Raw genomic sequence first — 23,730 nt, forward strand, 5'->3', positions numbered from 1 at the left:
TTATCCAATTACAATCATTCATTTATTTATCAAGTCTCAATAAAAATCGATTTATGCGATTGCACAGGTGAGTTAATTCATCATTGTACTTGACAGTCTGTTCAGTCTTTGATGTACTTTGATCACCCAACCCTTCGAATTAAAAGCTCCTAGTCAGAAACTTGAAGCCAGCTAGCCTCTCTACCTACACCTCTTTGACTGTATACTAGAATCCATTCACTTTTAACTCCATTAAATTACTAGTGCTTTGCTACTCAAACACACTCCTTTCATTCATTTTTACTTGGTTTAAGTTTCAAAGCAAAAGAAAGGCCACCTTCACTTTAATTTAAAAGATTCAATCCTATTTCATCTCCCTTTTGTCTTTACTCTTTACCCTCCCTGTCCTTCCTCTTTACCATTGTTCTCTCTTTCTTTTCTTGATTTCAAATCTAGGGTTTTTGTTTGTTTCACTTCAGTAGCTTTATCTTGGTTGAGCTTTTATTAAAGCTTCAAACTTCACACATTTTTGGAATAACAAACATTCTTTTGCTGCTTACTGGGGAATCTCTCTCTCTCTCAGAGAAACCCGCTAAAACTCTTGTTCAAGATTCTGTTTTTCTTCTTAATTAATTTTATTGGGGGTGTTGGGTTTCAGTTTCATCAGCTAAAATAAACTGCATTATATATAGATCATTTTTTGATAAAGATAGAAACTTTTGGTTGAGTGTTAACCTAGTAAATGCATGGATGGAAGGGAAGGAATAGCACTATCTGGCTCACCTCCTTACTACTTCAACACAGGGGTTAGTGAGTCAGGTCCCAATTCTGGTTCAATTTATGGTCCCAGTGAACAAGCTGAATTATCTCACCCAACTGCTTTTCAGAGCCTTGCAAGCCCTAATCTTTCAATTCAGACCAATGCTGGAGGCTCAGCTTACCAAGCTGGAGACCCATCACTTGATTTTAGTCAAGGCATTAATATGGGTGTTGCATCCAGTGTGTCATTGAGTGATTCTGGTAAGAAAAAGAGGGGAAGGCCCAGGAAGTATGGTCCTGATGGGGCCAATATGTCTTTGGCATTGTCTCCCTTGCCATCGAATCCCTCAGCAGGGGATGTAATGCAGGGGGAGATGGAGAAAAAGAATAGGGGAAGGCCTCGTGGGAGCGGAAGGAAGCAACGATTAGCATCTCTAGGCAAGTTTGTTGATGCTTTTTTAGCTGTTTAGTACAATATTGGCTCTGTTTTAATTGCATTTTACTTGCTTAGGTTGAATGTAGCATATACATGATATGGTTGAATAATGTCAATATATGCTTGTGTGGATTATTATTAATTGGGAGTACATTTTTTACATAGAAATTACAGCTTAGACCATTCACTCGGATTCTTTAAATATGTTCTTGCTTTTAGGCTACACTTTTTTTTGGTCCCAACTCTTGTTCACTTACCTTTACGGGGAAATCGATGTTGTCTGATAAATGTCGTTCACTATAACAGGTGAATGGATGAATAGTTCGGCAGGAATGGCTTTTACTCCGCATGTCATCCATATTGCTCAAGGAGAGGTATTATTCATATCATATGATACCTGCCCCACAGAGCAAGTGTGTGTTTCTACGACCATGGGTAAAACCCATTACCCCCATGAGCTTTAACCGAGTGTCCATTCCATGTAATAAAAAGAAGTTGTTAAAATGCATATTACTTTGTTGCATAAATACAGGGAAAGACGTCCTTACCTAAATCAAATACACAAATAAGATTAGTTGTTTCTGAGACAGGATTTTGAAAGGTTCTTCACATGTAATTTAATGAAGGGTTGATGATGAGCGGTCAGGATCGCTGATGGTGTGTATGCGTTTGAGTGCATGCGCACGCTCACATCTGAGAATTTAGTTGCTAAACTGATGGGTAAATGTTCTCGAGGTCACTTTTAAGAAGTGTGTGCATTGTTCCTTATTCTGCAGGATATCGCATCAAAATTATTGGCATTTGCTCAACAGAGGCCACGAGCTCTATGTGTCATGTCTGCAACTGGTTCTATCTCTGCAGTGACACTGCGTCAACCTCTGTCCTCTGACAGCACATTAACATACGAGGTTCAACTAAAATCCCTCTTACTTTTTTAAAGTTTTTTTCTAAGAGCTCTCTTCTTATTACATGCAATATTATTTTTCATTTGACTATCATCCAATTTTGACATGATGCATTGAACATTAAAAAATGTCTCCAATACTTCAGTCTTTCATATCCCACACAAGTCTAAAATTAAACGGAGTCATACTTGGTTTAAAGGTCATGTTCTACAAAGATTTAAAACTCTATCTCACTAACGTTGTTAATATTCGTGACTTTGTGTATATACGTAGCTTTACTGTTAGATGAAGACATGGTGATTCATGGTAGGTCAGTTGTTTACTGACCTTCTTCTATCCATTAAAAAGTAATAGATTATGTTGTTTACGAATTGATTAGAATATGAGACAAATTTCAGGTGCCAACAATTCCTGATATTTGAAATTATTGTAATAAGATCTGACTAAGGCAGTCAAAGCTTGAATGCGTCTATTTTAAAAAACAATAAAAGAGATAAGAGGAAAAAAAAGAAGAGAAAAGGAATGCCGTCATCCATTCTGGAAGAAAAGGATGTTGCTGTTTGCGACTGTATGATATATATCTAGCTTATCATGATATTGTCTGTTATTCTTGTTGGAAAGTGGTTCTTTCTTAATAGTACAAAGTACAAACTTCACAAATTCTTATAATAGTAGAACTGGAAATGGACGTTGACCTGCTACTTCAGAAATTATTAGTTGTAGAGAGTGTTTCTTCATTAATGAATAATGCAAGTTGGGGGGAATATGCTACATTTTTTTGAGTAATGCTAATATTTCAAAGTTTGGCTTTGGCCTTTAGGGTTGCACCCCTGATCATAATTTATGTAAGCATCTGCCTCTACGCTTTGTTCAGCAGCTACTTTCCACTTACTTTTGTTCATTGTGGCACATGTGTATTTTTATTTTCAATGAATGGCTGTACACTTTATGCTAGAGCAAAAGAAGTGTGTTATACAATTTCCTGGATCAAAATGATCAATTGTAAGGCCTGGTACATCTGCTGTTGCCTGTTGGTGTATTGCTAGCTTTGATTTCTTGAAAATATGCACAAGCCAAATATTTTCGTCCTCCAGTAGTTTTCGGTTGTATTCAGTCCCTGGTATTTAAAATTTAACAAGTGTTTTGGTTTTCTAATCTCTGGCATTGTCATAGTGACGTCTTTTCCTCATCGTCTAAATTGCTGCTTATATTACTTATATACTAAAAATGCAATAGCTAATTATAATAACTACTCGTTTCTTTCTACTGATGAGATATGCCTGCTCCGTACTCTTGTGTAGGGCCATTTTGAGATATTGTGCTTGTCGGGTTCTTATCTGGTTTCTGATGAAGGTGGGCCCACCAATCGGACAGGTGGTTTAAGTATTTCTGTCTGCACTCCTGATGGCCTTGTGATAGGAGGTGCAATAGGTGGTAGACTTGTCGCCGCAAGCTTGGTTCAAGTATGTTTATAATGTCCTGTTTTCCCTTCAAAATTGTTGTGTGTTCTTCTAACAAATGTATGTTATGATGCGAACACTACTCAACTAGGCAACAAATGTCATTTCTTGCAGGCAATTGTATGCAGTTTTGTTTATGATGGTCCCAAATCAAAAACCAAAACAGAAGTTAATGCAATAGGGGAGCAGGCTTCTGCGGTTCCTCCCAATGAAAGCTCATCTCCACCCCCACCATCGGATGCTACTCAAAATATGGATCCAATTCCTGAAGTGTCTCGTTGGCCTCCAAGTTCACCGCCAGATGCTAGAGATGTAAACACAGAAATTGACCTGGCTCAAGGATAATGCATTAGCTGTAGCCTGTACAAGAGTTGGATGACATTTCTTTGTAGAGTAGTTGTAAATGGAGCATTCGAAAGCTAGATCAGAAGCTGTATCCTAGTTGTTTCTGTTACCCGACATTTTTATCTAACAAATTCGATTAAGTGTAGTACTCTTGGAATATTACATAGTTGGATGACCTTTCTTGCCTTTGGGTTGTAGTTCAGTATCTCTTCTCTAACGAGTAGTAAATCAACCTGCAAGTCGGCAATGGGCTCAGAATCTTTGCAACTTCTGCTACAGCTGAATATTTGTAAACCAAAATTCTCTTGCAGCTAATTGGTTTTCATTCTGGAATCACTTCTCAAGGGGAAAAATTGGTGTGTTGGCATCTTTGGTTTGCAGACAAGTTTCAATTGCAGTAAAAAGTAAAAATTTGATACGAGGTGCTTGAATAATATTTCGATAATTGGGTGGCGAAGGGTATAGCTATTTATGTAGCATAGTCACACTACCATACTCCCTTATATTATTAGAATATAAATTGAAGAAAGAACAAATTTATTATATATATAGGACAATCAATACTTGGATTCAAGCATTTTAATATCAAAAGGAACCTTATGAATACAACTGAGAATGCTCAAAAGCTCTCTGAACTTGAGCATTTTCATGCACAACTCTATAAGTACATAACTGATAAAACATAAAACATTCTTCCACAATAGCTAGATAAAGACTTGATATGCGTTTGTGAAGGTAAGCTTAAGCAATTCCCAACAGTTTCTTCACATCCTTCTGCAAAGTAGAAAGTACAAATAATTATCAGCTACCTGTATAATGATCTTAATAGATCACGCTAATTATTTTAGCATGTTTTTAAAGTCTTACCTCAATGCTGAGAGGAGAGGTTGTGGGTGCATAGCGATCGACAACTTTCCCATCCTTATCAACCAAAAACTTGGAAAAATTCCATTTAATACCGTCACCAAAGAGTCCACCTTTGCTAGACTTGAGGTACTTGTACACTGGTGCAGCATTGGATCCATTGACATCGACCTGAAAGATCATATAGCAATTTTTAAGTATTCTACAGTCGCATGATACCAACTTAAATAAGAAATACCTGTATCTTCTGTTTGTTTTTTTTGTATGCATGCAATTACATCAAATCTAAAGTAGCCTCCAGATGTTACAGTTAATAACTTTTTTTTAACTGATTATGTGAATAAATATTATTTTTATAAACGAGATTACTTGTTTTAACCATTTGGTTCACGATTCTCATCATAACAAATATGCATACCTCGCATAGCTCCACTTATCTTACATCCTTATTCTTGCACTCACACCACCCCGATGTTACCAATGTGGATGCAACCTTATTATCTTGCTGAACTTACAAACTAAAAGTTTCATATATAGTTCTGTACCTTGTCAAATATGGGGTACTCTGCTTTGAAGCGAGTGCAAGCAAACTCTACAATCTCCTCATTGGTCCCAGGCTCCTGAGCCCCAAATTGGTTGCAAGGGAAAGCAAGAATTTCTAGACCTGTGTAAATGACCAAAAAGAAGGCATTAATTTTGGATAGCAGATATCTGTCGAATGATATCTGAGTCTTGGGTACCAAAAGATATTGAAAGGTATTCAAGACGAGAGAGCCATTTTCTTTAACAAAAGAATGCCGGTTGATAATTACTAACCTTGATTCTTGTACTTCTCGTATAACTGGGCCAACTCTGTGTAGTTTGAATTGGTGAGGCCACTGCAATTGATTATCAAGAGAAGGATCTGAAGTTAGAAACTATATTTTCCAAATCGACTAATTTAACAAAAAGACAGCTTGGTCAATCGACATTCAACATAGTTTATATACAAATTGTCTTAATCTGGAGACTTTGCAATATTTCTCAAAAGAAAGACCAGAAGCATCTCAAGAATTTACAGTTGCAATTTATATTTAATTCCTGTCAATGTTTGTCTAGAATTTCAACTAATCGGAAAACAGAAATTTTTTAACTTGTCAAAAGATGTGAAGCATACCATTGGGATGCAACATTAACAATAATCAGAACTTTTCCCTTGTACTTGCTAAGCTCCACATCATTACCCTTGGCATCCTGAAAATCAAGTTCATCCAACACATAAGACAATACATCGTTACACAGCGAATCAACGACAGCAGAAACCAATCAATACAAGGGGACACAAGGCATTGTAATTGTATCCACTATAACAGTGAGCTAAGATCTGGTGAATAGATAAAATAGGCAACTAATCCAATAGTACCCAACTGCCTAAAATAAATCTTCCATTGATAAAGCACTAAACACATATATAATGCTAAATTTCTGCATATTCTACTTAACATCTACATGAATTGATGAATCAAACACAAACACACACATTTATTGGTTAAAAACCGAAGCTTATAATTCCAATTAAAAACCAAGTAAAAAAAACATCAACCCTTGTATATATACAGGCTTAACTAGTAACCCAACTAATCAGAATCAGAAATTAAAACATAAAACTAAAAATGATAATACCTTGACAGTGAAGTCATGAATGGATTGGGGATTGCTGGACTGACTGGCCATTGACTGATCCGATCTGATACTTAAAAGCAGAAGCTTTGAGTTGAATTAATTGAAGAAGAAATGAAATATAACAAGGCTTGTTTGCAGAAAATATTAAAGCTGAAAGACAGATATGAAATAAGGGAGATGAACAAGGGTATATATAGGGATGGAGAGAGATACGCGTAGATATAAAATTATGTGAGGCGTGACGCAGGGATAAGTTTTCTGTTTGCTCGCCGCATCGTATGAATGTAACGGATATAATTCTAGAAACCCACATTGCAATAGAAGATGCTTTTCACAATTCACACATGCGTGCGTACACACAGGAAATATAGTTCGGTTACATATTTAACAAAATAATTGTTTTGTGCTAAAAGATAAAAATGACAGGAACAAGTACATCTTTACCTGTTTAGTTAATAAATTTCACTAAATTTTGAAACATATTTCTAGTAAAACTGGTTATATTGATGATTCGGTTTTATTTATATATGTGATTTGGATGAATGAATTTGTTTCAAAATTTGGTGTCGGACTAATATATTTTATTTTATTTTGACGAACAAATAATTTTATTAAGATGAAACACTTAACAAGAAAGATACTAAAGCTCAGCAGGTACAAATTCTCGAACTGTTAACTACAATTTAATTGTGAAATAAAGAACAAACTAAATACAGAGTCGATTTGTTTTCATATCGCTTTACACATAAAATATTCTTATTTTTTGATTTACAAAATATTAAAATAATATTTCAAGCAATTCAACCTACATCAACACCAAGGCTCGAGAGCACAAACGGAAACGGAGCTCTTCATTGAATTTTTATCTATTTATATTTGATTGATGATGATTTAATGTTTTTATATTTGATGATAGAATTCAATAAATCGATTTTCATATTTTAGGAATTTGGCCCTAAAAGGTTTACATCAATTAAGGCCCATTGGGGTCTGGTCCGATTGTCCGAGTGATTATAGCAGGTCTCAGTCCATTTACTCAATTTCGGGAGGTCTGGTCCAATTACTTTGATGTAAATTTGGTTTTTTAATTCTCAATAGTAAATACAGTATAGATTTTTTTTTTTAATTGAGAAACTACTTCCCAAAAATTTTAAAAAACACACATATTTTTTTTAGTGAAAATGACCATGTAGACAGGACTTCACTATATTAATAAAAGAATAATCAATAACAACTTCACATGTCTTTTTTTTAAATTTTTTGAACTTTTTTTCGGTACTGTCTTATAAAATGAGAAATATAAATTAGTACCATCCCAAGAACAATAAGTTCTTACAAAAAAATTTTATCTCGACTTATTTTAAATAAATTAAGTAATAATATATTTTCAATCTGAAATAGAATAAATGTTCAGAATATTTTATTTAGGATCTTTTCAAAATCCGTCAGTATGTAGAAGAAAAACTATAGTAAAAAACAGTATATAGACTTTTTTTACAATCTTTAGAAGAATGAAAACTAAAAATATGGTTGCTTTTAAATTTAATTTCCTAAAACTTATAAATTAGAATTGTTTTTACTAGTTTGCTTTTGCTCAATAGTTCTTTGCTCCATTAACCATGGAGACGTCACTGGTTCAGAACTGGAAGATGTTATTGGTTAATGGAACAAACAACATTATTCATCCAAAGTTTTTTTTTTTAAGAAGAGGAAATAAATCAATAAATAATAGTCATACGGCATCTACAAGACTCGATTCTTCATACCCAAGATGAGACAAATAAGCAATGTTGAAATTGACGATGGTACATGTATAGATTCTTGCTCTGTGTTCACCATTTTTTTCAAAAACTCCGTTTGAGCTATCAACCACAAATGTAATTCCCGAAAAGTTTTATCGATGAATCCAAACCACTCTCACAAAAGAAGGAGAGAAAAATCACACACTCTCATCAGGGAGAGAAATCAAATTGTAATCAAAACAAACTAAAACAATTAGATCTGCACCACGACGCTCGGGAGATAATCGATCCACCCACAAATCCAAAAGGGCCTCTGGAATAAGAACGAAAATCGAAAGTTTCGGTGATATAGATCTAATAAAACTTTCTCCGAAGAAGGAGATTTATTAAGAAAATCAATAAAAAAAGTAAGAACAATCAAAGAACTAACAATTAAAAGGAAAGATTTGGGGCTTTCCACCGGAAACCGATGGAAGCCCCGTCGGAGATGAAAAGAGGAAGACGAATAGAAAGAAGAGAGAAAAAGAAAACTATTCATCCAAAGTTATTTACCCAAAATTTATTTTCAATTTATTTTCGTGACATCCAGGCTGCATAAAATTATATATTTCAAAATAACCTATGCGGTACTTATTTTAGATTATCAGCACCTAAATCTAACTCCGTATATTAGTTACCAAATTAATAGCAATACCTTTAATAACACATTTGTTTGTTTTTTTTGACAAATAAAGAAATTTTCATTAGCCTGAACATAAAACAGCGAGAACAAACTCCCAACTGCAAGTACAATCAGGTTGAAAAACAAATAACATGCTAAAAACAATTAGCTGATTTATTTCCTGATCGTGTAACACATAGAATTTAAAAATTCTTGAAATTGAAGACGAGATCAAAGACATCTTAAGCAATCCAAACAGCACCAGCATCCTTGACAACAGCAGCATCACAATTGACCGTATCACATAAATACTATTGGTAGCTCGGTGTTCAGAAACCTCGGTTACATAAACTGAGGTCGGAGCGACAATACCCCAGCTATCTACTTGCCGGATAACAGCTATAGACATGCCGAAAGTGAAAACTCCATAAGGATGAACAATTTTTAATTGTGAAAGGTGAGCTCTTGCAACAATCACCATCGCCTTGGTTTCAATGTAGACTTTCCAGATTCCAAAAGATATCAATAGAATAATTCTCATAAGAACCAACACCGAACAAATCCAAATACAATTAAGCAATGATATAACTAAACACTCCAAAAAGAGAGACAGATGAACACTCCAAAAAGAGAGACACATAAACACCCAAAAGATTGGGTTCTTATTAAACAGAATTCAGTGAAAACGAGAGAAAAACAAGTATTTGGGGCTTTCCACTAGAAAAATCCGTCCAGTGGAAGCCCCTGGACTATCTTTGAGAGAAAACAAGAGGACGAAGGCTAGGGTTAATAACACATTTGTTAAGTACACATCAAATGGATTATGTAGGTGCATTTCCACCTAATAAAGCACCAGGCTGATCAGCTAAGTACTAGTTTATACAAGTGATTTACAACTCAGTTTGGATTACGAATCAAAAAGACTGTATAATTGTGTATAGATACGTGTGAATGAAAAAGGTTGAGCTCATTCTTACACATGCATTCTTTCTCTAAATAGAAGCTGCTTCGAAATTCTCCAATGAGATCATCACAAACCGTACTGGTTGGTTAGCACATCGTTTTAAGATTACCAGCTAATTAAGTATATATTAATTAGATTACACCCATTTCTGAATCAATAGGATTGCTAAGAATCAATATATAACATATAATAATCGGATAGGCAATTGCACTTCTTGTTTCTTATGACATGCATACCTATTGTCTTAACATTTTTCCACTAATTACACCCTAATTGTTTAATTAGGACAAGGACTGAAATGGACCGAAAGTCAATAAAGTATAAGAAAACAAATTATTTGTCCTAAAAGGTTTACTTTTAAATAGATAAATGTTGATCATCCAATTAACTAATTAATTGCGTAGGGGAATAATGTAGAGTTGCCATTTTCAATAAATTAACTTTACAGAAGATTCTACTGGTTTTTTAAGTATAAATTTGAACTTTTTATCACAAATATTCTCAGTCAAGTAGCAGAATAATTATCTTGTACTAGTATATATATGGCATTCATTGCTTTTGCAGATTAATTAAAAAGTTTTTAGTAGAAAACTAATCTTGTTATGTGTTCAATGTTGAAAGTTTCTCCTGAGATTAATCTCTTGTCACCTTTGAGTTGTGCAGAGACAGCAAGAGGCCACTCATATACTATATGGATGAAATCTCTGTTATTTAATGGATGTGGCTGCACTGTATTTGATTCAAATGGTGAAATTGTTTATCGTATTGACAACTATAGTATGAAATGTAGAAGCCAAGTGCACCTCATGAACCTCCAAGGAAAAGTTCTGGTCTCGTTGCGTCGTAAGGTGGGAATTATTAATTTCTGTTTTTGTTAATGATTATTGATTGTTAGTAGCATATGGCGTGATTTTGATCTTGAAAATGGGTATGTTGCTGCAGAAATTGCAGATTTTCGAACAGTGGGAAGGTTTTAGATGGACTGGTAGCGGAGACAGGACGAGGGAAAAAGAAAAGCCATGGTTTCAAGTAAGAAGAGACTGCAGGATTCTGAGAAGAAGTGTGAGTAGTTGTCATGTTACTTTTGGATGTGATTATAAAGCTAAGAAAAAATACTACAGGATAATAGGGTTCCCAGAAAGATCAGAGTTCAAGATAGTACTAGGGGAGAACCAACTTGTTGCTGAGGTAACTCTGAACAATTTTTCGTCTTGTTACTTTGATCAAAGATTGTTATAATGAAATTGCGGTGATTTCAGAGAAATAAGAATATAGGTTGTATAATGTGCAGGTGAAAAGAAAGCAATCTTGTGGTGGAGTTGTGCTAGGAAAAGATGTATTGAGTTTGAAAGTGGAAGCCTTGGCTCAGATTGATCATTTGCTTATCATGGCTCTTGTGATTGTCTATGGATTAATGAATGACAAACTCTAATGTTTTGGCAAGCACAGAATGTGAACTCTGATGGCTCCAGTAAATTGCATGTCGAGAAATATATTCATGATCGTGATGATCGAGAAAGAATTGCTGCATCTGATGTGATCACATGAGTTCAAAATCAGACAGAGAAGACTGTGTTATTCCATGCTACATGTATTCTGTTTGAAATTATATACTGCGTATACACATTACGATTCTTTGTTGTAGATTAGGCTTTTCCCTGAGAACATATATAAAACTCTTATCTTTATAACTGCAATTGATTCTGTTTTGTGGTACATGAATTAATTAGTAAGAGTTACGGTATTGAACAATCGATTACTAGCAACATACTATCTGCGGGAAAAAAATCATTGGATAATAAAAATCCTAACGATTTTTTTTCTGAAAGACGTGAATACAGGGAATATGTGTTTACAACCCTTTTTTTACTCCGTTTCAAGTTAGATGTTAGACTTTTAAAAAATCACATAATTTTCGAATTAGATGTCACTCTAAAAAAAACACATAGTTTAAGAAAAATGAATGTTCACAAATAAATTATATTAAATGAACTATATGTGGAACGAGGTTTATTTAGAAAATATAAATAGAGATATGTGAAGTAGATTTGACTTTGGAAATATAATTTTGTATTAAAAATTAAAGTAGACAATTAATTTGAAATAAATTTTTTCTTTAAAATGGACATGTAAATTGAAACAGAGCGAGTACATAGGAAAGGGAACAACGATGTGTTGCTCTAACATTTAAGAGCATCTGCAACGCGTTGAGCTAAATTGGACATGTAAAATATTATGTAAAATTTATTGAATCTGTGAAACATTGTGATTCAATGGTATTGGTTATATTGGTTGGCTATAATATAAAAATAATATGTTGTTAATATTTAGATTGTTATAAATTTAATATATCAGTTTAATAAGAAAATAAATGATGTGTAATGTTCCTGCATAATTTTTACAGATTTGTAGAGCTCTGACAAAATGATCATTTATAGAAGGATGAGTGCCGTTTTCTAAAAGCGTTGATTATAATTTTTATTTTTACTAAATCAATTAAGTTTTTAGCTAAGGATTTCTTAGCTTTCTCATCAGGAATGGTCTGATTCTCTGATGTCAATAGTATCATTTGCCAAGTCAACATTAAACACACTATATATATTACTCCCTCCGTCTCAATTTATAGGTCTAGTTTGGAAAAAAAATTTGTCTCAAAATACTTGTCCCTCTTTCCTTTCAATACAAATTTAGGGTCGCGCTCAAGAGAGAACCAGTCCTTAAAATAGAACCATAGAACCACTAAGGTTCTGCTGCGGAACCCTAAATTTTAAATAGATTTTTAGGATCTAAATCTAAATACATGTTTTTTTCATATTTTTTCATCGTTTTGTGTGTTCAAAAATAATTTTAAAATCAAATGCATAGATATTGACATTTTTTGCATGTGAAGTTCTGCTGCAGAACCCTAACTCATACCTAAGTTCTGCTGCAGAACCCTGCCTTATAAGGTAAGGGTTCTATGGTTCTCTCTCTAATGGTTCTCTCTAGAACATGACCCTACAAATTTATCTACATATTAATTGTGATTTTTTTGAAACTCAACATTATTCTCATTTCTCAATGCACTAAATCTTTACATTTATTGTGATTTTTTTGAAACTCAACAATATTCTCACTTATCAATGCACTAATTAATGATACATGAGATAAGATTCCATCTAACCAACTTTTTTCTTAATATGTGTGTTTATTCTAAAATGGACCTATAAATTGAGACGGAGGGAGTATATCATTTGATTGGTATTGAGAAATAAAAATATGAGTATAATTTAGTCTTTGTAATCGAGTAGTATTGAGTTATATATAAAACTTCGCTTCGTTGATTCCAGGCTACATGTGAAACATTCTGCTGGTTTATATTGTTGTACCCTCCAATGCTGGGGTTGAATGGGCTTACAGGGCCTAACAATTAATATACCTCATCGTCGGAGCTTTTGAGTGTGATTTTTTTTAGGCGGTGATGACAACTGGTTATTTAATTAGATATATCCTGCTGCTGGTGGTTGTAAATCCTAGTCTTAAGTGAAGAAGACGTAGTGTTGGTTGTAGAGAAGGAGAAACCTAGTAATAATACTGTGAGCTCTGTGCTAACACATGAGGTGTTTGATAAAATTCCTAAGAGAAACAAATTTTTCATTTGGTTATTTATTTGCTCTAATCGGTGTGGCAGTTGTTTTTTTTGAAATACATGGACTTGTTTACAATCTTTATTGCTGGGAAAGGGTTTGTCGTTTTGAGGCCAATCTTCTAAGCCTTCTCTGACTCCTGAGGAAATAAGAGAAAAGCGCCAGAGAAAAAATTCTACAAAAGTGCTAGAGAATTGAGGAAGTCGATTTCTGTAGTGTATCGGATTAACTAGCTGCGAATCCATGCCGTCTCGCCTTGCAAACGCCAATCCTCTCAGATTTTTCTCTTCTTTTCGAGAGGAACGAGATACTTTTGGTCCCATTCAAGTTCCTTCTGACAAGTTATGGGGTGCCCAAACCCAACGATCATTGCAAAATTTTAAAATTGGTGGTGAGCATGAAAGAATGCCCGAACCCATTGTTCGTGCTTCTAACATGGAGTATGGGCTTGACCCATCCATACGTAAAGCAATAATGCAAACTACTCAGGAAGTGGCTGAAGGGAAATTGAATGATCACTTCTTCCTAGTGATATGGCAGACTGGCAGTGGAACTCAAAGTAACATGAACGCCAATGAGCTGCAATGGAAATCAATTTATGATTTATACCGAAGTTGAAACAGTTGCATACTACCCTAAACTTGAAGTCGGTTGAGTTTAAAGATATTGTTAAGACTGGACGAACTCACACACAAGATATAACACCTTTGGCACAAGGGCAAGAGTTTAGTGGTTATACAACCGCAAGTGAAGTATGGAATTGATAGAGTTATGTTCACTCTCCCTCGCATGTATCAGCTTGCACTGGTGGCACTGCTGTGAGAACTGGATTGAATACAAAGAAAGGGTTTGATGTTAAAAGTGCTGCAGCAGTAGCTGAGGATACTAAGCTACCATTCATAACAGCAGGAAGCCCTGTAACTTGTAAGCCCATTCAACCCCAGCATTAGAGGGTGCAATAATAGCACCAGCAGAATGTTTCAAATGTAGCCTGGAATCAACCAAGTAAGGTTTTATATATAGCCCAATACCTACTCAATTACAAAGACTAAACTACCCTTACGTTTTTATTCGTCAATAATCTCTGTTGTCTCGGGAGACCCGGGTTCGACTCTGGCTCATCCGAAAAGTGTTAGAACAGGTACTAATTTGTAAGGCATATAAGCCTGCATTGTCAAAAAAAACAATTACAACAAAACGAAAGCTAATGACAATCTAACAACCTTAACGCTATATATTAGTTTTACAGTTCCAGTTTTCTTTTTTAAAGAAAAACGTTTGTTAATGTAGATGGCTGCTTTACTGGGGAACCTGATTTCTGACTCATGACTGGATTTAATACATTGACATTTAGTGTTACTAATTAATAATAGACATTAAAATGTTATTATTTTTATTTATAAATAGATACATATTACTTAATTAATTGATGAACTTTCTCATGTTTTGACCATTATCAGCGATCCTGCATAAAGAACATATAAAATTCTAATGCAAGAACCTCTGGGGTAAGACTATAATTATGTGAGCCGTGACGCAGAGACTATAATTCTAATGTTATAATGAAATTGTGGTACATATAATGTGCAGGTGAAAAGAAAGCAATCTTGTGGTGGAGTTGTGCTATGAAAAGATGTATTAAGTTTGAAAGTGGAAGCCTTGGCTCGGATTGATCATTTGCTTATCATGGCTCTTGTGATTGTCTATGGGTTAATGAATGACAAACTCTGATATTTTGGCAAGCACTGAATATAAACTCTGGTGGCTCCAGTTCATTGCATTTGCATGTCAAGAAATAGATTCATGATTGTGATGATCGAGAAAGAAGCTTCATCTGATGTGATCACATGAGTTTGAAATCAGACAGAGAAGACTGTTGTATTCCATGCTACATGTATTCTGTTTGAAATTATAAACTGCGTATACACATTATGATTCTTTGTTGTAGATTAGGCTTCTCCTTGAGAACATATATAAAACTCTTTTCTTTATATCTGCAATTGATTTTGTTTTGTGGTAAAAGAATTAATTAGTAAGAGTAATGGTCTTCAACAATAATTAGCAACATACTCTCAGCGGGGAAAAAGAAAATCGTTCGAATGATAAAAATTCTAGTGATTTTTTCGCTGAAAAACATTAATATAACAGAGAATATGAGTTTACATGTCGAAAGTAGAATAGTATACAGGACATGCAACCTTTTGTGTACATAGGAAAGGGAACATTGCTCAATTGCTTTAAAGCTAATGCCAATATTGCCATTCCACGTTAGACACACTGTTGGTCATTTGATTAGTTATTACCATTTGAAATTAAGTAACAACGAAACGAAAGCTAATGACAATCTAACAAGCTTAACACTTTAAATTAGATTTACAGTTCCAGTTTTCTTTCTTAAAGAAAAACGTTTGTTAAAGAAGATGGCTGCTTTACTGGAGAACCTGATTTCTGACTCCTGACTGGATTTAATACTTTGACATGTAGTCTTGATTAAGAATAGACATAAGAATTTTATTATTTTTATTAATAAGCAGATACATACTACTTAATCAGTTAATTAATTGTGAACTTTGTCATGTTTTGACCGTTATCGCAGCTAGAAGCATAAATTACGTATAAACACACAGGTCAAAAGCGCATGAAGCATAAACACTTATAATGTTGCACATATTGGACAATGCAATAATAACCTTCCTTTCTCACATGTGAACATTGATATACTGCATTTTTTGACCGCTCCAAAATGGTATATTGTTGAAAGGATGAATCTCATGCTATTCAACAATATTATCCGTACAAGTTAAGGTTAATCGGATTTTTGTCTAAGATGAAAAATGCATATCACGTTAAATTACTTATTATGAGTATCTTTGTTGGTCAAGCTCTCCTTACATTAACGTGTTTTTACACTCAGTTTTTTCCATCTTAAGGATCATAATATGAACTCTTCAACAATAAGGCCAAGAAGCATCCTTGCAAGCTCTCCTCCTCAGCATATGGATGAAATCACTTGTAGCCATTAATGGATCTTCACGGCAATGTCCCATTTTCCATGTTTCAAAAGGTTTCAGAATTGTTTTCAATACTTGATATCATAAAGGGATGGAATCACGTCGCCAACCCTGCTTGCCTTTGAAAAAACACTGACAGAAAGCTCCTTTGTGCAGAAATCATATGGATTTGGGCAATGGAATGGTTACAATGCAGATGATAATGCAAAGAATGAGAAGCCGTGCTTCGAAGTTAAAAACTGCAGCAACTTTTGGAACAGAAGACATGCAGAATATCATGTAAATATGGGATTTGATAGTACTAGCTTCTATACGATTAGAAGGTTGGCAGGAAAATCTGAATTTACCATAACTGACAAGCAAGGAAGAGTTGTTGTAGATGTCGAACAGAACATTAGGTTTATTGCACTATATCCAAAAAATGAAAAGAATAGACTGATCAAGTGTTCTCCAGAGTTGCAGTTCTCACAATTCTAAAACAATTACAGTACAGAAACTAAATTTCAGATACTTAAGCACACTACCTACACCGTAAGAACTACTTCGTACTATTTTCAAACAAGAACTGTATCATCGGAGGAAAAGAGAACATATGTGGCAATATACAATGTATTATTTTCTGAGACGGCCATCAAAAGTGTAATATCTAGATTCTCCACACACTCAAGATGAGCTCTTTTTCGAATTTTTTATGCTGCGCAATTTCATTACAAGCTTTTGTCTTTCACCCTCTACCTCGGCGAATTTGAGACTTATAGCTGAATATCTCTCTTGCATATCCTTCAATTCACCTTCCATTGATCGATTTCTGGCCTTCAGTAATGTCATTTCATGGGATGATTCACTGAGATTTCCATGATCTCTGGAATGGCTTGCAGAGTCTTCAAGTCCATCCTCTAATGAAGTGTCATTGTTGCTGCATATTTAAACAAAAGAATTATAAGATTCTTACCCCTGATTGGGATCTTCTGCTATAGGTTATTTTTGAATAAATCCTGATAAACAGACCAACAAGAACCCAAACCAATTGCATGTTGTGACCTTAAAGAGTACACATTGAACAATACCTATCTTTAAATGACGTCAGGCATCCATTCACAGTTGTGCTTTCTGTTGAACTTATATCTCCGGCAGCAATTACTGATTCTTCTGCTACTCCAATATTCAGAGTGAATCCCTCTGCATTGCCAGCTTCCTGCAATTATGGCCAGTTAACCTTTATTAGTTTTGGATTATGTTTTTTTTTTTTAATTTGCATACTCGAAACTGATCCCAAAGCTAGATTGACTTGATTATTAATATAATATCTACCAACGTTCATGAGTGGAAAAATTAGCAACAAGTCATGCAGACCATGCAGTGACCATCAATATTTTTCCATTCTTTTTATTTGCAGTAAGAGAGCAGGGTCTGGCTGATCCTGTTCCCTGATACTCACACACACATGCCACCCTCCACTGCCGCTCAGAATCATATACACATGTAAATCCTTACATTCTGGAAATTTTCTAGGGATGCGGACAGTACTTATTGCTGAACAATTAGTTGAAAAAATAAATCATGCATGCTCTTTTCTAAATCATTATATACATGTAAATCCTTACATTCTGGATCTTGTTTAGGTGGAAACTTTCAGCATTTTGATGAAGCATATCCAAACTTTTTTCCAACTCTTCAATCTTGATTTGGAGATCTTTCTCCTTGGCCAGAAATGCAGTTGATGAAGTTTCCAGAGAAATTTCCTTAAGCTTTATTTGATCCTGTTAAACATTTAAATTGTCAGTACAGCAGACATCTGCATCATTTTTTAGGGTGATGATTGTGACTGTAAAGCAAACACATAAAAGATTTCAAGGAATCCACATTTAATGATCCTATGTACTAGAGAATAAAGACAAGGGAAAGTCGATATTTTGTACCTAGGAACATTTGGGATCTACAATTTGTGGAAAATGTATAAAAAGCATTACATGGATTTTTTACCTCGAGCAATCTTATGTTCTCGACCAGATTTGCATATTCCATGGAATCACAGGCAGGGAGTGATTCAGCTCTTCTTGCTTCGTCAACCTTGAAGACTGGCGCTTGACTGTATTCATCTATTATCTTCTTCTCAACAATGCTTAACATATCTTCCCTTGATTTTATATCATCTGTAAGTTGAATTACCTGCTTTCTGAGTACTTGTTTCTCAAACTCATCTTCTAAGACGTAATGTTTCAATTCATTATATTTAGTCTTGAGGGTCTTGACCTCCGACTGAAGATTTTCAGCCATTAATTCTGTTTCGTTCTTGACACTCCTCATAGTGATTAATTCTTTTTGTAACTTCTCCAGTTCCACCTTGAGCAATGCGCCTGTAAGTTCTAATTCATCACCTTCAGCAATGCCTCTTAATACCTGGATCTCAGTCTCCTCAATAGATTCCTTCATATGATCTAGCTCCGCTCTCAAAGTTTCAATCTGCTCTTGCTGCTCAGAGAAAGCACTATTTTCTTGCCTAAGTCTTTCAATTTGAGACTGCAGTGAAATGATTTGTTCTGAGAGATCGTTAGTTGACAACTTCAATTGATTTAGCTCAGCTCTTAAATTATCATTCTGCCTTTCCTGCTCGGAGAAGACACTGTTTTCTCTTGTAAGTCTTTCAATTTCAGACTGCAGGATTAAGATTTCTTTTGAAAGGAGTCTGTGAGTTTCTTCAGCAAGCTTTCTTTGAGTTTCTGCCTTGGTGGACTTATATTCACTCTCTGATTGTACCTGCTCCATCTGTTTTGTCTTGGAATGTATTTGGTTTAAAAGTTCTAGCAATTTTGCTTCATAAAGGCCCTTAACTGACTCAACCTCTTCCTTGGCTTGATGGAGCATTTCCTCTAGATAGTTTTTCTCTAGACGAAATTCATTTGCTTCAGTTAGTGCTTTTGTAGCTAGCTTATCATTCACATCTAAAGTGGATGAGATTTTCAAATAAATCCCCCTGAATTCCTTTTGTAACCTCTCTGCTGTATTTACATTCTGCCGTTGTGCTTTCCTCAGGGTTTCCTCTGCTTTTATAGCTCTCTTTTCCTGCTCAACTTTAGCACTTATAAGTACTTCCAGATCAGCTTCAAAACCTTGTGCCTGCTTATCGAGCTCTTCATGTAAGATATTTATATGATTTTCAAGCTCACTTATGGTAATCAAAGATCCTGAAAATTCTTCTGACTGCTTCTTAAGCTCATTTTCCAAACTCTCAATCTGTGCTTCAAGATCATTTAAAGTGGCATAAGAAGTTGAACATTCATACTGCATCTTCAGTTGTTCTTGCACTTGACTCTGCTCCAGTTTATATGAGATGTCATGGTTTTCCTGCTTTAAAATTTCGTAATCAAGCGAAAGCTGCTCCATTTGCACTTCCAGATCATCTCTGTCCCTCCTACAACTTTCTAGTTCACCATAAAGGTCCGTGATCTTTTCCTCTAACTCGACAGCATCCTTAACATTACTGTGATCCCTAACAAGCTCTTCTAGTGCTATTTGGTCTTCATCAATATCAGCATCACATTTGGGATTACTTACATGTGAGCTATATGCAGTCTCACTTTTTGCTGATTTGTTTGATAGGTCTACTATCTCACTATTCTTTGCTTCTAGCATTTCATCTAGGTCACGCACAGCTAAAAGTAACTCAGAGTTCGATTCTTGTGTCTTTTGAAGTTGTATACGCAGATTTGCATTTAATTCCTTCTCATGGTTCAATTCTTGCCGGAGTTCTTCAAGAAAAGCCCGAGGATCCCCTCCATCAACTTGCAACTTGTTTCGAACTTTAGCAGCCTCAGCACGCTTTTGCAAGTCTTTGAGTTTTTCACACTCACATCTGAAAGCATCTCTCTCCTCTTTAACACTGGCTAGTTCTCTGGAAAGGTCCTGACCCCTTTTGCTTTCCTTTACAATATTCTTACGCAGAGTCTGTAACTCTAGTTCTGAAACCTCAGACTGTCTAGCTAAAACAGCAAGTTCAGTTTTAAGTTTGTCAATCAAGATAGCAGAGGTGTCAGACCTTTCTCTTGGCAGTGTCTCACTGGGGCTGTTTGATGAGTCATCTGTACTTACATCAGGAGCGGAACCTCCAGACCATTCTGATTGTAACCTCTGCTGTTCCTCATGGACTGCTGTTGAGGCATCAGGTGTTGGCTTCTGAAGTAACGAGACATGACCCTGTGATGATATCAAGTTAGTATGATCTTCATTAATATTGTTCTCCTTTGTGCCATATTCTTGAAATGTATCAAGACCAGAAACACTATCTGAACTTGATATAGTAACATCAGATGCAACAGAAGACCTGCGGTTTCCTTTTAACTCAGCAACATGGGTCACAACTTTATCTAAAGATCCATCCTGGTAAACAATAAAAAAGTAGCCCACGATATAAAAACAATATTGATAATTTCACATTAATCGAATCAATATCTTTGTGAACAACTACGGCCTTACTTGGGACAATTCGGTTTTTATGTTTACATCTATATCGCTACTGCTTAAATGTGCTTTTAAGCTCTCATCCTGCGAACCTTGTTTAAAGTTTTCACCCTCGCCAACTTCTCTACAACAACTCAGAAAACACAGTTAAAGTTAGATAATGCAAACAATGATCAGGGAATTATATCTTGACAATTTTACAGTACATACCTATGATCAACAGTATCCTGTATCCTTTCTATTGAAACCTGTTCCAATAACGACACATATAAGAAACAACTACAAACTATAATAACATGGACTGCCGTTACAGATTTTAATGAAAATTCCGGTTTTGACATCAAATAAATTAAGTAGGACAAGCAGTGTAATACATGGTTGCGAGAAGAAAGATTGGGAAAGATAGAGGAGTGACTAACATGCAACACAGCCTCAAATTTGGCGGTTTTAAGTGGCAGAGACAAGGAAGTAAGCTTTTTGGCCCCTGCATAATTTGCAAAATCAAACGAAACCTCGCCAAGTATACCAAATTTTGACGAATCCTACAAGTTATCAAGAAGCCATTAGTCGAAATTCCTTGAATTCCACTCTTGTTAGAGACACAAAGACTTAGAAATCACAGGTTCAAACATTTCTTACGGTTGCTATGATAAAGTGATATAGTCTCTCATTTATCTTCCCAGTTTTAGGATCATGAATGAACTTCACAGTCTCGTAAATAGGCTTTTCCCAGTAACACCCTGCATTATTAACTTTCACTTTCTCCAACTTTGCTGTTGGCTTTCCAACATCAGCAGGAATCACTGATATCATCAAAGAATCCCCTCCTGTAAGTGATACCTATATCACACACCATTGATAATCAATGTCAGTATAACACAAAAACCTAGTTTAAATCTTCTTTATAATCAATAAAAGCTTAAATTCCCTAACCATAGCAACAATAAAACACCTAGAGCAAAAGATAACTGATTTTCTGCAATGCCTTGTGAATCACATTTAATTCAGTAAGTAATGTAACACATTTTGACACACTAAACTAGATCAAAACTTTACACATGTAGAAAGACAAATACAGGGCATAATTAACATATTTGCCGGATTCGTTGATAGCCTAGTATCAAGACCACTCTTCATATACTAAAAAATCTAATAATGCACTGAAAATTACTAGACATTCCCAAAAAAACCTTGAATTTCCATAATAGCACAAAATATTTAAAACTTTTGAAACACCTACTAATCCACACTAAAATCACACACACATTTACATCCAATATAGTAATTTCTCGAATTAACAGAATGTAAAATTTGGGTTCTTATATTTTGACCTGAGTAGCATGAAACTGTAATCTGAAAACAGCTTTGATCTTGTTCTTGTCGCTCCTCCATCTCGCCGCCTTAAACATATTTCCCTTCTGATTTTCAGTTCAACTCACCGGAGCTCCGGCGAAACTGCCGGACTTCACCATTTCAGCTCAGGGATCACGAATATCGGTATTTCTAAAAATACCCGGTTCAAATTTTGAACAACAAATGTCAAATACGTGACTGGAACTAAAAGGTTGGAACACAGAAAGAAAGAGTGATGGGACTTGACAAGAGTGAGTTAACTCAATGTGAGTCCAACCGAGTTCAAAGATTCAATCTTTTCTTTACAAGATGTATGTTGGAAGTTTTTAAACTGAGCAAGAACTTGAGACACAAAGTTTAGCAGATCTTTGAAAGAATCTCTCTCTCTCTCTCGTGCATATACACACACACACTGTAATCACTCTGCTCTGTACTTATGTGTGTGAAACCAGAAATGTAACAGCCTATCTCGAAATATATGGATAAATCAGAGGAGGGGCATGTTGATTTACTCAAATTTTAAATAAATACGAGTACGTTATAGAGAAGTAATATTCTTAACTTTTTTCGTTTCGCTCAATTTTTTATAATTTTTTTACTTGTTTCATATTTTAACTATAATTTTGTTTCGTAAATTATTTTAAAATATTTTAAATAAATATTTAAGTCAAAAACTTAAAAATAAGTTGTTGTACTATATTTTATAAAAATACTGAAATGTGTGTTAAGCGGTTAAAAAAACGTATATAATTAAATGGGACAGGAAGAATATTATGTATAAATATTAAATTAGCGCACCTCGATTAACATTAAGAGAGTGGTATATAGGAATATTATGTTCGCCTAATTATATTTTTTCAGTAAACAATAAATTCTGTATTTCAAAGATAAAACAACCTTGGTAAGATATGGTCAATAATAAAAACATAAAATATAAACGTAAAAAGTTAAATAAGCTTCCACTAATTTATGTACTTCACACTTTTCAAGAAGTAGGTGAGGCAGTAATTAAAATTGAAGCGGAAGGTTCTCTGGATTTATAAATATAAAATGAAAATGCAGATGGTCTGACATGAATGTCCTTATTCTTTAATCTTTACTTTAGGAATTCTAGGATAGTAGCTAGGATATTGATATGTGTAATTTATTTAATTTAGACAAACTTGAATAATCATTGTTCCAAAAACTTGAATAAAAATCAATTTACAATTACATAAAAAAAAACAAAACTTGACAACACGATTTGATTTATTCCCTGTGTAAGAGCTGGGACTTGAGAGCCTAATGGTTTCTAAAAATAGAATTGCCTCGTATGTTTAGCTGCTTAATATTATAGGCAAGCATCTAAAATAACTCTGCAAGGTAAGTATGTCAAGTAAAAAAAAAAAAGAATGCTATTTAAATATGAAACGAAAATGAGAGGTGAGAAGCTGAGAGAGCTTTTGACTAGAAATAAGAATGAAGCTAATTCCATCAAGGCAAGTGCATAAATGGATGTGTCCGTG

At 34.7% G+C, this 23,730-nt stretch overlaps 4 protein-coding genes and 1 pseudogene across 5 annotated transcripts; 3 read left to right on the forward strand and 2 right to left on the reverse strand.

Moving 5' to 3' along the window:
• The first annotated feature begins 252 nt into the window (after positions 1–252).
• On the forward strand, positions 253–4,072 carry LOC108210006 (AT-hook motif nuclear-localized protein 5). The gene is made up of 5 exons (XM_017381236.2): positions 253–1,176; positions 1,481–1,548; positions 1,951–2,082; positions 3,381–3,542; positions 3,654–4,072. The coding sequence occupies exons 1-5, from the start codon at positions 726–728 to the stop codon at positions 3,882–3,884; spliced, it is 1,044 nt and encodes a 347-aa protein (XP_017236725.1). The 5' UTR covers positions 253–725; the 3' UTR covers positions 3,885–4,072.
• A 332-nt stretch (positions 4,073–4,404) lies between these two features.
• Positions 4,405–6,721, reverse strand: LOC108210007 (probable phospholipid hydroperoxide glutathione peroxidase 6, mitochondrial). Its single transcript, XM_017381237.2, has 6 exons — positions 6,411–6,721; positions 5,905–5,981; positions 5,565–5,626; positions 5,294–5,412; positions 4,752–4,919; positions 4,405–4,658 (listed from the first exon to the last, which is right to left on the reverse strand). The coding sequence occupies exons 1-6, from the start codon at positions 6,459–6,461 to the stop codon at positions 4,626–4,628; spliced, it is 510 nt and encodes a 169-aa protein (XP_017236726.1). The 5' UTR covers positions 6,462–6,721; the 3' UTR covers positions 4,405–4,625.
• A 3,470-nt stretch (positions 6,722–10,191) lies between these two features.
• Positions 10,192–11,474, forward strand: LOC108208220 (protein LURP-one-related 11). The gene is made up of 3 exons (XM_017378729.2): positions 10,192–10,625; positions 10,720–10,965; positions 11,069–11,474. The coding sequence occupies exons 1-3, from the start codon at positions 10,380–10,382 to the stop codon at positions 11,207–11,209; spliced, it is 633 nt and encodes a 210-aa protein (XP_017234218.1). The 5' UTR covers positions 10,192–10,379; the 3' UTR covers positions 11,210–11,474.
• A 1,421-nt stretch (positions 11,475–12,895) lies between these two features.
• LOC108206693 (fumarate hydratase 1, mitochondrial-like) lies at positions 12,896–15,439 on the forward strand (annotated as a pseudogene).
• A 1,357-nt stretch (positions 15,440–16,796) lies between these two features.
• On the reverse strand, positions 16,797–22,725 carry LOC108209400 (uncharacterized). 2 transcript variants are annotated; one of them, XM_017380276.2, is made up of 9 exons: positions 22,204–22,725; positions 21,512–21,712; positions 21,292–21,414; positions 21,083–21,120; positions 20,888–20,996; positions 18,398–20,791; positions 18,019–18,174; positions 17,482–17,609; positions 16,797–17,330 (listed from the first exon to the last, which is right to left on the reverse strand). In XM_017380276.2, exons 1-9 carry the CDS (start codon positions 22,279–22,281, stop codon positions 17,078–17,080), a joined length of 3,480 nt encoding a protein of 1,159 aa, XP_017235765.1. In that variant the 5' UTR covers positions 22,282–22,725; the 3' UTR covers positions 16,797–17,077. The 2 variants fall into 2 exon arrangements, with proteins under 2 accessions (XP_017235765.1, XP_063943784.1); XM_064087714.1 differs by having other exon boundaries at positions 21,503–21,712; positions 22,204–22,431.
• Between the last annotated feature and the right edge of the window lie 1,005 nt (positions 22,726–23,730).

The sequence above is a fragment of the Daucus carota genome, chromosome 2 (genome assembly GCF_001625215.2).
Source record: "Daucus carota subsp. sativus chromosome 2, DH1 v3.0, whole genome shotgun sequence".
Lineage (NCBI taxonomy): Eukaryota > Viridiplantae > Streptophyta > Magnoliopsida > Apiales > Apiaceae > Daucus > Daucus carota.

What these genes read in the sequence shown, in the direction of transcription:
- LOC108210006 (XM_017381236.2), top strand. Translation starts at nt 726, where the DNA reads ATGGATGGAAGGGAAGGAATAGCACTATCTGGCTCACCTCCTTACTAC. An exon ending in GCAACGATTAGCATCTCTAG is followed by an intron (nt 1,177 to 1,480) that starts GCAAGTTTGTTG and finishes TCACTATAACAG; the next exon opens with GTGAATGGATGAATAGTTCG. An exon ending in ACAGCACATTAACATACGAG is followed by an intron (nt 2,083 to 3,380) that starts GTTCAACTAAAA and finishes ACTCTTGTGTAG; the next exon opens with GGCCATTTTGAGATATTGTG.
- LOC108210007 (XM_017381237.2), bottom strand. Translation starts at nt 6,461, where the DNA reads ATGGCCAGTCAGTCCAGCAATCCCCAATCCATTCATGACTTCACTGTC. An exon ending in GTTAATGTTGCATCCCAATG is followed by an intron (nt 5,627 to 5,904) that starts GTATGCTTCACA and finishes AATCAATTGCAG; the next exon opens with TGGCCTCACCAATTCAAACT. An exon ending in AGTACCCCATATTTGACAAG is followed by an intron (nt 4,920 to 5,293) that starts GTACAGAACTAT and finishes ATGATCTTTCAG; the next exon opens with GTCGATGTCAATGGATCCAA.
- LOC108208220 (XM_017378729.2), top strand. Translation starts at nt 10,380, where the DNA reads ATGTGTTCAATGTTGAAAGTTTCTCCTGAGATTAATCTCTTGTCACCT. An exon ending in TGGTCTCGTTGCGTCGTAAG is followed by an intron (nt 10,626 to 10,719) that starts GTGGGAATTATT and finishes ATGTTGCTGCAG; the next exon opens with AAATTGCAGATTTTCGAACA. An exon ending in AGAACCAACTTGTTGCTGAG is followed by an intron (nt 10,966 to 11,068) that starts GTAACTCTGAAC and finishes TATAATGTGCAG; the next exon opens with GTGAAAAGAAAGCAATCTTG.
- LOC108209400 (XM_064087714.1), bottom strand. Translation starts at nt 22,281, where the DNA reads ATGTTTAAGGCGGCGAGATGGAGGAGCGACAAGAACAAGATCAAAGCT. An exon ending in AATTTGAGGCTGTGTTGCAT is followed by an intron (nt 21,121 to 21,291) that starts GTTAGTCACTCC and finishes TTATTGGAACAG; the next exon opens with GTTTCAATAGAAAGGATACA. An exon ending in CTGACGTCATTTAAAGATAG is followed by an intron (nt 17,331 to 17,481) that starts GTATTGTTCAAT and finishes TTAAATATGCAG; the next exon opens with CAACAATGACACTTCATTAG.